Source organism: Rhincodon typus, chromosome 3 (assembly GCF_021869965.1).
Source record: "Rhincodon typus isolate 14 chromosome 3, sRhiTyp1.1, whole genome shotgun sequence".
In the NCBI taxonomy this organism is placed as follows: domain Eukaryota; kingdom Metazoa; phylum Chordata; class Chondrichthyes; order Orectolobiformes; family Rhincodontidae; genus Rhincodon; species Rhincodon typus.
In genome coordinates, this window is record NC_063334.1 from 3,570,842 (window position 1) to 3,583,414 (window position 12,573).

Here is a 12,573-nt window from a genome sequence, read left to right on the forward strand (position 1 = left end):
GGTTATGCTTCAGTAATAAAGGGAACTGTTGAAACCACATCCAGATACTAGTACACCATTGTTTACCTTCTATAGGACGGATGTAAATATATTGGAAGCTAATATCTAGAATGGTCAGGCTGTCTTCTGAAGAAGGATTGTATGGGCTAGGTTTGAATGTGCTGGAGTTTAGAAGAGTCAAAGTCAATTTGATTGAAACATGTTAGATCTTGAGGGGCCTGGATAAGGTAGATGTGGAGAGGACGTTTCCTGTAATAGGAAAATTTTGAACTAGGGATCTCTGTTTAAATATAACAGGGTCCTCCTTTAAAACAAATGAGTCTTTTTTTTCCTCAATGGGTTGAGTGTCTTTGGAACTCTTTTCCTGAAAAGGTATTGGAAGCAGAATCTTTGAATATTTTTAAGGCAGAGGTGAGTAAATTCTTGAGGGGGATGAAGGGTTGGCGGGAATGCAGATTTGTGCATGACCTGATCAGTCATACCCTTATTCAAAGAGGCCAAATAGCCTCCTGCTGCTTGTTTGTATGTTCAAAAGGCTAGAAAATATTAGTTTGGTTTCAGAGAACACTTCTGATTTGAACAAATCTACATTATTTCAGTGGGAGGAAAGGCTGTCAACCCATTGAGACAAAAATATTAGCCTCAGTTGTTTTAAATGAGCATGAATTGTAGAAGGTTAGTATGCAGGTACAGCGATTCATCAGGAAGACTAACCGAATATTAAGTCTTATTATGAGAGGAATTGAATGCTAGAGTAGGGAGGTTACGCTTCAGTCTTACAGGGCATTAGTGAGACCATGTGGAGAACACAATGACTATTAATATGTTGGAAGCATGTCAGAGAAAGTTTATGCGACATAGAACACAATGTCCTATCAGAAACAGTTGGAAAATCAGAATCCAGAAAGGTTTTTCGAAGGGAGATTGATAAATATTGAAAAGGAGAAAACTTAAAAGGCAATGAAAAAGGACAGGGAAATTGAACTAACAATGGCTAATGGGTGCAATAGTTGTAATGGCTGAATCATCTTGTGAGGACATTAGAAATAGGACTTGATGGAGGCCATATGCTCCCTCAAGCCTGGTACATCATTTAATAAGTTCAAGGCAGATCTTTAAAAGTGCGAAGTATTGTAAAATTCTTAAAGACTGTGATAGTGTGACCTTCCCTCCATCACAAGGTCAGAAGTGGGGATGTTTGCCTGTGATTGCACAATGTTCAGCACCATTGGTGACTCCTCAGATACTGATACAGTCTGTGTTCAAATGAAACAAGATCTGGACAACATCCAGCTTTGTGCTGACCAGTGGCAAATAACATTCATGCCATACAGATGCCAGGCTATGACCATCACCAATAAGAAAATCTAACCACCCCCTTGACATTCAATGGTGTTACCATCACTGAATCCCCCACTTCAAAATCCTTGAGGTTAGCATTGATCAGAAACTCAATTGGACTTGCCACATAAACACAGTGGCTTCAAGAGCAAGTCAGAGGCTTGGAATATTGCGGCAAGTAGCTCATCTCCTGACTCCCCAAAGTTTGTCCGTTATCTACAAGGCACAAATCAGGAGTGTGTTGGAATACTGTCCACTTGCCTGGAAGGGTGCAGCTCCAACAACACTCAAGAAGCTTGACACCATCCAGGACAAAGCAGCCCGCTTGATTGGCACTACATCCACAAGCATCCATTTCCTCCACCACTGAGGCTCAGTGCACATCACTGCTACTATCTACAAGATGCACTGCAGAAAAAATTCACCAAAAATCCTCAGACATCACCTTCAAAACCCACAACTACTTTCACCTTGAAGGACAAGGGCAGCAGATGCATGGTAACATCACCATCTGCAAATTTACCTCCATATTGGGTAAAAACCATGGAATTCCCTCCCCAGTAGCTTTGTGGGTCAACCCACAGAAGGTGGACTGCAGGGGTTCAAGGAGGTAGCTCACCACCACCTTCTCAAGGGCAGCTAGGGATGGGCAATAAATACTGGCCAGACAGCAATGCACACGTGCCACAGATGAATATGAAAAAAATGCCACTAACCATCCTGACTTGGAACTGTATCACCATTCCTTCACTGCCACTGGTTCAAAATCCTGAAATTCCCTTCCTAATGGCATTGTCTGTCAACAGGCAGCACAGGGACTGCAGGATTTTGAGAAGGCAACTCAAAAATACTACCTCCTCAAGGGTAATTAGGGATGGCCAATAAATGCTGGCCAGCCAGTGAAACCCTTGAATGAATTTTTAAAAAAAATTAGACCATGGAAAGGTCTTGATAGAGATACTTCTTGTAAGAGATGACAACAACTTGGTCTGATTACAATTCTAGTGCAATAGTATTAGACAGATGACCAGAATAATTAGATAATTGCAGCTTGTGTCAAATTTCTTAAAAGTTGTTGGTTTTTTTCCTCCCTGTGGATGTTTCCTTATCTAGTCAAAAGTCATCTCATCTACTGAATATCAAGCAATCAAAGCACACAATGAACTACCAAAGATTAGTGCTGCAGAAGAAATTTGCAAACTGGCACAAACTGGCAAGTAAGTTTGGTGGACAGTATGTTGGTATGAGGGAGGCTGTCAGCCACAATCACCATCGTTGTTGAATTTCTGATGGCTTTAAAGTAGATTCCCATTCTGAAGAGCATATTTTACAGAAAAAAAAACTACTGCTTACATTTCGTAACACTTAACTATCTTCTGCTACATAATATTGCACTTTTTAAACACGAGGTCTAGCAGAAGGTGGAAAAGGTTTGATGCTTGATATTTAAGAAGTGATCTATTACTGTCTTCTTTATTTTTAGTTATTCCTTCTTTGTTCTGGAATCACTGAAGTCCTTACCTCAGGAGGAGAACAGTCGTGGTCATAAGTATCACTGCCTACATTACTTGCAGATTCTCATCAGATTACATAATTTAAAAGACCGTGAATTAAAGCAGAAAGGTAAAATTCATTTGTCTTTTGTGTTTTTGTCAGTGATACTGAAAGTGGACATTTACATTAAATTGGTTCAAAGAATTACACTTGGGAGCATTGAGAGCTTTAACGTTATTTATGCAAAGCTTGCCTAGCATAAAAGTATGAAGTTGGGCTTAAGTTTGAATGTCATGACCTTGGAGGAGGTTAGTCAAGATGAGGAATCCGCAGATTTGGAACTTTCATACTTCACCTATTCATTAAAGTTTCAGATGATTCAATTGAACTTTACAAGTCTCCAAATTAAAAATATATGGGCGCCTTGTACTTGTTTGAAGATAATGTATCTAATTTATATTTCCAGTAGGTTTCAGTTTCCCAAAATCTCCTACCGATTGTTGATGGTATTAAACAAAGACAATTTTTGTTTTGTGATTACCCAATGACCGTATGATTGCTGTTGTGTCAGTGTATGCTGTATTACGTCAAGTTATAGTTAAAGTACATGAACTAAACAACAGTTCCCCAGGTAACAATTTGTAAATGTGCATGAATTATTTTCGAATTTATTGTTCAGATTTATTTCAACTTTCTGATGCACCCAATATTACAAAGATGGTCACTTAACTGCAGTGGAAATAGAACGATTCTGTTGTGCTAGCTTTGCTCAGAATAAGATCATAATAAATGGGAGTAGGATTAGGCTATTTGGCCCATTGAGCCTGCCATGCTATTCAGTGTGATCCTGGCTGATCTGACTGACCTTAACTCTACTTTTCTGCATATTCCCTATTACCCTTGGTTCCTTTGTATATCAAAAATCTATCTAACCCAGCCTTGAATATGTTCAATAATTATAGTTGCACTGCTTGATGTTGAAGAACATTCCAAAGATTAAATATTCCTCAGGAGAAATTCGTACTTTTCTCCATCTTAAACAGGTGACCCACTTGTTTTTAAACACTCCCCTAGTTCTAGATTACCCAACAAGCACCCTCAGGATATTTTGTATTTCAATAAGATCACCTCTCATTGTTCTAACCTCTACTGAGTGTAGTCCCAACACTCCATTGAGTATAGTCGCAACCTGCTCAATCTTTTCTCAAACCCCTGAATCCAGCACTCAGCCTGGTGAACTATTTCTGAACTGCATATAATGCAAGTATGTGCCTCCTTAAATACAATGACCATAACTGTACGTGGTACTCTAGTTGTGATCTTGCCAACTCTCTGTACAATTGTGGAAAGACTCCCCTATCTTTATACTGCATCTCATTGTATGTTATATTCAATTGGGCAAACGTGCCCACTCATTTAACCTATTTCTTCACAGACTGTGTGCATCTTTTTCACAACCTGATTTCCCACCTATCTTTGTATTGTCGGAAAACTTGACTATAACACAATCAGAGATAGTAGGAAACAATCAATTCCATTATCTAAGTCATTAATAAAGATTGTAAATCACAGTCTCAGAATTGTTATGGTGCAAAATCAGGCCATTCTGCTCATTGTCCCTGCACTGTCTATTCAAAGGAGCATCATTACCTAGTGCCAATCTCTTGCTTTTACCCCATATCCTTGCACACTATTTCTATCCAAATAATCATCTAATGCCCTCTTGAATGTCTCAACTGAATCTGCATTTGTCACACTTTCAGGCAATGCATTCCAAACCTAGTATATTTGCTGGGTGAGAAAGTATTTTTGCATACCATACTTGCTTCTCTTACCCATCATTTTAATCAGTGCCTTCTTTTTCTTGTTCCTTTTACGAGCAGGAACAGCTTCTCCCTATCTATGCTATCCAGCCCACTTATCATTTTAAAAACATCCATCAAATCTCCTTCTGGCCTCCTCAAGAACAGTTGCAACTTCTTCAATCTATTCTCGTAACTGAAGTTTCTCATTCCTGGAACTAGTCTTGTAAATTGCTTTTGCACTCTCTCCAATGCATTCATTTATTTTCTATGATGTGGCGCTTACAACTGTACATAATATTCTAATTGAGGTCTAACAAGTGTCTTATACAAGTTCAGTATCACCTCCTTGCTCTTGTACTCTCTGTCCCCATGAGTAAAGCTGGGGACACTGTATGCTTTAACTTTTCCGGTTATCCTGCCACTTCCAATGATCTATGCACACATACACTCAGGTCTATCTGCTTCTGCACCCCCTTTAGAATTGTACTCCCTATTTTATGTTGTCTTTTAATATTCTTCCTACCAGACTGTTTTCCCTCTCACTTATCTGCACTGAGCATCATCTGCCACCTATCTGCCCACACTGTGAACTTATTATTGTCTTTCTGGAGTTTCACACTGTCATCGTCACAACTTAAATAATTCAGGTCCCAGCACTGCTCATTGTGGCACTAGTTACAGTTTGCCAACCTAAAAATGACCTGCTTATCCCGATAAATAGTGGAGCTCTGTGTCAGAGGTCATAGATTCAAATCCCACTTCAGGACTCCAGCATGTTCCAGGCCGACTCTTTCGTGCTTTACTGATCATGTTCTGGTCAGTTAGAGATGCCAATTGGTGTGGTGTTTGCTTATAGAACTGCAATGACTCCACCTCAGATTCATTCATTGGCTGTGAAACACTATGAGATGTCCTCAAAATATGTAAGATATTAAATAATACAAGCTTCATCTCTTAGAGCTTTAAAGTCAGCTTTCCAAAGACATGTCTCCTTTTTGCACTATGTGAATGCATACTAAAGTAGAACTGCTTCCAGATTGTGGAGTCAGTTGAGGTCTGGAGACTTGGAAGTTAGCAGAATGGTGGTGAAAGTAATATGAAAATGACTTGGAACAAAGTCTAATGGAAAGGGAATGAAACAGTACGTTTGAGTGTTTTGCTAATTAGTTAAATCCCAGGTCTCAATTATTGCCTTCAATTTATTATCATGCAAGGCAGTCATAGAGATAGGCCCTTCTACCCATCTTGTCTGTGCCAATCAAAAACAATCACCTAACTAAAATCACTAAAGAACTGACGACAGTCTTTATGCCAATTTCCCTTCAGTATTTTGACTAAGTAGTTGTGGTTGATGTATGGCAGTGATTATTGACAGCTATTAAATTATGTCAGATGCCAGAGCTGAACTAGGTCTGTTCCTTATCCAGTTCCCAACTGAAGTCAGGAAAGACATATATACGGGATTGCTGAAACCAGTTACATCTGCCTGTACTGCTATCCTTGTGGACAAAAGTGGAATGCAGTCTTGGCAATCAAACCTGCATCCGTGCACAATCAATCTCTGATCCACCAAGCAGCAACTTCATTTACAAAGTTTAATTTCACTTATTTTGCATAACGTGACATTCTGTATGGTGGCATATGGAGAATATTTCTAACTTTTGTCTGGCAACTGAAAGATCAAATAACTATTAATAATCAAAGGCAAGAATTTGAAGCTACTGTATATCTGCTAATCACTCCTCTCATGTATCTATGTGTGTTTGCTACAACTACCTTATTTTCAGCTTTTATTTTAAGAAATTTGCTCACTTCTTTTGTTGGGATGTGCTTTCCTTTGCAATATGAAACAAAATGCTGGTCTGACGCAAATTGTTTGTGCTTGGCATTGTTTTGAAGATCTTCTTGTTCTGCAGTTTTCAGTTTATATTGAATGGAAGGAAACAATTCCAGTTTGCCCCAAGTTTTCTTGAAAAACCTTAAATGATTAGCAACTTGTCAGTTGTCAGTTGGCATAGATAAGCTCAAATTTTATTAAAGTCATTCTATCAACATTTCAGCATTACAAAAAAAACTTGAAACATTTTGCAGTTATTTTTTTCCCAAATTCACATCTCAGTTATAAATTACTTAAGCTTTGTTCGTTTTGTCTCTGAAAATCTTCAATCAGGCTCTAGCTGGTGGGTCACTCCTTTAGCACAAAGGATGATTGTAATTTTTTTATAAAGTATAATTGACAAAGGGGCAAGTGGCTTACGCTATGAATCTCTTGGTATCTATATATGGTTTTAAAAATTAATATGATGAAATTATTTTTTGCGTGCTTTTGTATTATTTTTTCTTAAAATAAACATGATCCAGTATCATGTTTCTGTAATGTTAGCAGTCTATACCTAACTGAACTTCTTAATTCATGTACAATTTTAAATATTTTCTGCTTCAGATTCCCTTGGGAGTGACGTTGCAGATATTGTAAAAAGCAGTTTGATGAAAAAATTCACTGTCCTTACTTATAACAATGGACGGTAAGTAAGCCTTCTCTAATTAAGTTTCCAAAGAAGACGGACAGCATAAATATTTTCCTAAGTTCAGAAAATGGCTCAAATACAAAGCCCTAAACATTGGTGTCCCATTAACTTTTTCTACACCATAGTAAAAGTAAACAAAATTTTCAGCATTCTTGAAAACCCAACACTAAATCTTGATCTAAGACCTTTTATTCTGTTTCTAAATGTAAGATACAAATTCAGAAGTGCTGAAGAATTAAGAACGTATGTATTGGATGGCTTTAGTCTCATAGTCGTAGAGATGAGCAGCATGGAAACAGACCCTTTGGTTCAACTCATCCATGCTGACTTGATATCCTAAATGTTCTGAGATTATTTTACAGATCTTGTCTCATTGGTGTGCAGGTGGGATATGTAACAGCTGATCTTAATTTTACTGAAACAGTCTGAAACAACAGTATGTTGTTCAAAAATTCTATAAATTTATTAGTATCTGTTTAAGAGGCAACTCAGATTAATCCTTTAATCCATGTTGAATTTTTAAAGGGAATACTTTTTTCCTATGTCTTTACCTATAGGCATGATCATCCTTTCTGGTTGCCTGTTTTCTGTATTCAGTGTTGATGAATCTACAGTATGTTGTGGCTGTGATCTTGTTCCAAATTTGGCTCATTTTAGCTTATTTGGAGATTAGTGCAGTTATATTTGAGTTTGAGAGTTTGATATTTTCTGCAAAGGTTGGGTACCTAACAGTAAACCCGCTTACATTTGCCACCAATTGTACTTTGATCATGGATGAAGGGAAATAAATATCAAATGAGGCTTTGAGGGTAGGGTTTAAGAATAAAAAGGGGCAGTCACACTTCTGGGAGTGTACTGAGCAAATATGTATGCAGTTTGTGGGTATGGAATGTAAATAGGGTCTTTTAGGGGATTTCAACATTTCCAACATTAGTTAAGATAGTCATAGTGTAAAGGGTTTAGAGGGGCAGATTTCTTGAAATATATTTAGGCAAGTATTTTCATATCAACATGTAGAAGGACTAACAAGGGACGGTGCAGTGCTGGATCTAATTCCGGAGAGCGAAGCCAGATAGGTGTTCAAGGTGGCAATGGGGTGACCATGACAGTGTGTATGATTTAAGTTCTTTCTGAAAAAAGAAAGAGATGGACCACAAGAAAGGGTTTTGGATTGGTGGAAAGGCAGTTTTTATAAAAAAAAATAAGGCAGTATCTGGCTTTGCTCTTCCTTTTTCATTACAATTATAATAAATGTTTTCTGCCACTACTCTTTGTAGATTGAACTGACCTGAAGGAGAGTAATGGTGCTGTCACCAATCTTTAGCTGTTATAAGAGGAGCACTACTAATTAATTCACTTCATCTATCCCAGTTTGAAAACAAAAAATAACCAGCAAAGCTATTGTGAAAGAATGAGGAATATCAGTATTGAGTAATCTTTTTCAATCAATTGACATCAATTCAAAGTTTCTACAAATGTAATTTTTTTGTATTTACATACTTTAGCATCAGATTAATTCTGGAAAGAAACTGCCATTGGGTCTATGTTGAACATTTGCCAATTGTGTATCGCTAATACAGAATTCGTTTCAATGTTAAAACTTCAATGCAGTAATTAATAGTCATAGAGTCATACAGCATTTAGTTCACTATAGCTACATGAATTATATGTTAACTGACTGGAGCTCAGATCGATACTTGCAGCTAAGGGATTATAATGAAACCTGATGTCCAGTCTAAAACAAAGTCTTGATACAATGCGAAAAGGAAGTGTTCAACAGCAGTGATCATAAAAATAAACAAATAGTCTGCTGAGTATCTGATCAATAGGAGAATCGAGGGTCACAGAGAAAACACAGGAAAGTGGGTGTGGGGAATATTTGATCAGCAATGATCCTATTGAATGGCGGAGCAGGTTCAAGGGGCTGAATGACCTATTCCTGTTGCTGTTTCTTATGGTCTTTTATAGTCTTCTTTGACTAAATTTAAAAACCTTACAAGAAGCACTGTTTTCCTTTAATGTGTGATGTAGAATTCATTGTTTCAGGATTAAATCTAGGATTTTATACACTGCTTTTGACTGAGTAATTTCTTTGAAAATATGATCTATTTAATCACATGGTAGTGAATGGGATCAAATGAACTGTTATGTATCATGTCAGCTAGATATTACTGTACCAACTTCAGGGAAAAATTTTTGTAAACATTAAAACTATCAGAATATTGTATGTAAGGTTTTTGAAAGAATATTACTGCATAAAATAACAAACATTTAAATTCAAGGGCACTGTAACATATTTATCCTGTCTCTAAAATATTACACAATACACATGATAAATTTACAGTTTTTATGATTAGCTCAAGAATTAGTGATCAATGTCAGATTTGGCTGAGAGTAATATCATGGCTATTAATGGGAAAATATGTTTGTGCAATAATATGAAATCCTGTCTTCAAATATTGTACCTAACCAATTTCTGTCTGTTTTCAGGGTAAAACATGTAATGCCAGCCTCCATGAAAGCTAAGACAGTGGCACACATTATTGCACTGGCTTTACATATCAGTAGTTTTCAAATTGACCTCACATATCTACAGCGGGATTTAAAAATCAGTGAAAATAGGTAAACAATGTTTTCCTTAAGTATTTTATTAGCTGCTCAGTTATTTTGTCACCTCAGGTTGTTGTCAAGGGAGTAGTTTATTGCCCATATCTGAGATTGTGGCTCATACTGACTATTTGGTAAACAGCACTAAAATATGTGCAACTACAACCTGAGTTAATCTAGCCACAGATTTCCATGCATCTAACTAATAGAAAGCCAAAGGTTGTGAGCTGACCATCTGACAACATACATCGACACCATTGACACACCAACATGCTGCATCGCTTTTGCATGATTTCTGTCTATCTTTGTACCATGTTCATTCGGAAAAAGCTGAACTTGATCAGTGGAGTGCCTTAAATTAAGGTGAGAGGTGACCCTTACAAGTTTCTAAAATAATGAGAGGTATAGATAGTGTTGATGTTAGTTCTCTTTTCCCTAAGATAGGGAATTCCAAGAGTAGGGGGTACATTTTTAAGGTGAGAGGAGAGAGATTTTAAAAAAGCCATGAGGCAAATCTTTTACCCAGAGGATGGTTCATGTGTGGAATGAACTTCCTGATGAAGTGATGAATACAGGTACAATTACAACGTTTTGGACATTTGGATGGATATATGAATAGGAAAGATTTGCAGGGATATGGGCCAGTAGCAGGCAGGTAGAACTAGTTTAGTTTGGGATTATGTTCGGCATTGACTGGATGGACCGAAGGGTCTGTTTCAGTGCTGTATGACTTTGACACTCTATAAAATGTTGTAGGTGTGCTATATGCCATATGCCATATGCCATTTTCAGATCGTTGTAATCCATTGTTTTTTTTTTGAAGAGATAAATATTAATAGTTTAAATATACAGTAAATTTTTTTATCTGGCATGCTTGGGTAATGGGTGGCGCTAGTTAATCAAAAGTGCTGCTTGATGGGGAGTTACATTACTTCTGAGACAAGACAAGCTTTTACTTTGTCTTTGAAGAGGGGGTGGAGGCAGTTAGGCAATTGCGGACCCCAGCACAGCAGGCATTACAGTAAAACCATCACAATTGACACTATGATGGTCACATTAACTTAGAAAAACCTGGGCTTGCCTAAATTGGAGACAATAACCAACATGGACCTAATAAATTAATAATTTCATTGCAAAGCCGAAGAACAATCTCTGCAGATTTGTAAACCATTACATCTTTTTAAACAATGCTTATCTGAACTTTGAAAGTGATCAGTTTTTAAAGTAAATCAAGCTGTCAGATATTCAGTATGCTGGAAAATTCTGGTTGTTAGTGTGCTGTATAATGCAATGTTTACTGTCATTTCATACTGTCGTTACAATGCTTCCTCTTTATTCATTTTGAATGACTGCCTTCTGATTGGAACTCCATGAGTCATACAGCCTCATTGGATTTGACAATGATTTCTTGCTTATTTTTGAGGGGGCAGGGAAGGGAACATTTGGGACTACTTTGAACCATAGTATTTTTCTGTATCTTCCTGTTCGGTCTGAAAGTAGAGTTCTACTTCCGAGCAAAGATGTGCTGTAATAATGTGTAACTAAAAGTTTGAAGGCTACAGAGTTTTAAACATGTAATTACAACTTTGAATGTTCCGAACTTTTGTAAACTTGTCAATAACTGTAGTATTGCCATGGAGTAACTAATTCCATTACCGATCATATTAGATGTCTGCATATCCTTACATGACACATGCCTCAATTACTCCGATATTTTTCAAATCTCATATTATCCACAGCAGCCAGCGATGAACTCCAGCTCTGGGTTTAACTGAGGCCTATAGTCTTGGCAATCCAGCTCTTGGCATAGGTATATCCAGTCCTTGTGTTTATATTTTCATTTTTCTTTTGTCTTTGAATTTTGTTCACCTGGAGGTTTGGAAAAAGGCTGTTCTGATCTTTATTGCTTCGTTGGTGAATGAATCATAAATCAGAACACCAAGGCTTTGGAATTTAGATTAAGGTTGTGTTCCACCTGAGGCTGTACTCTACATTTAAATGTTCCATAAAGGAAAAAGCTTAGATACCTCTGCTTCATACTACAGTGGGAGTAACAGTATGTTGAGCTGCCTCTTGAGCCTACCTTTCCTCCTCCTTCCCACTGCCCCAGTTGATTTGCATCTCCCTCTATTTACTTGCACTTGCTTAGCCTCCCTGGTTAAATTTTTGTTGGATAAGGTTGTCTATTTCATGGGAACAGTGAAACTCTATGGTGAGCAGGTGATTGTCTCATTCAGTTGACTATATAAACGATTAGTGCACGAACAAAAGTTTCTCACAGATGTGCTATTTAGTTTTTTTTTAAAAATACATCTCTGTCTCACTCTTGGTTAATGTAGAAAATAGTACAAAAATACTTCATTTCTCACCATTTGTTTTGTTATACTTTATAGAATTTTGGACATTGCAAGAGCAATGGGCTTAAAGATTGCAAAGAAAAAGGTGGATATTCCCGGTGGTACTGCAGAGGATCACAAATTAGCAACGCTCTCATTACCATTGGATGTACGAACTAAACTTCACGGTCGCAAAAGGAAGAAAATGACATAATGGTGTACATAGAGACACAGTCAAATGTCACATCAGCCCTCAAGATCACAAAAGGGACATGAATGAAGAATGTCTAACCAGAACACTGTCTGGCACGAAGAGTTGGCCAATATTCCAAATATTTTTAACAAGGAGTATCCAGGGCCTGCTAGCAGTGCAACTGAAGTCGACTTTAATTATGAGTTAATGGTTGACCGTCAAACTACATCTTTTGTTTTCTTAATTAAACATCAAAATACAATGAGCAA

General features: G+C 37.3%; 1 protein-coding gene across 2 annotated transcripts in view; it reads left to right on the forward strand.

The window, feature by feature from the left end:
• Positions 1–12,573, forward strand: part of polr1e (RNA polymerase I subunit E) — a 32,341-nt gene extending 19,768 nt beyond the window's left edge. For both annotated transcript variants that reach the window (XM_048592479.1, XM_048592486.1), the window contains exons 8-12: positions 2,462–2,558; positions 2,825–2,964; positions 7,084–7,165; positions 9,659–9,790; positions 12,169–12,573. In XM_048592479.1, the coding sequence (XP_048448436.1) occupies positions 2,462–2,558; positions 2,825–2,964; positions 7,084–7,165; positions 9,659–9,790; positions 12,169–12,325 (608 nt within the window). In that variant the 3' untranslated portion in view covers positions 12,326–12,573. The remainder of the gene's footprint in view (positions 1–2,461; positions 2,559–2,824; positions 2,965–7,083; positions 7,166–9,658; positions 9,791–12,168) is intronic.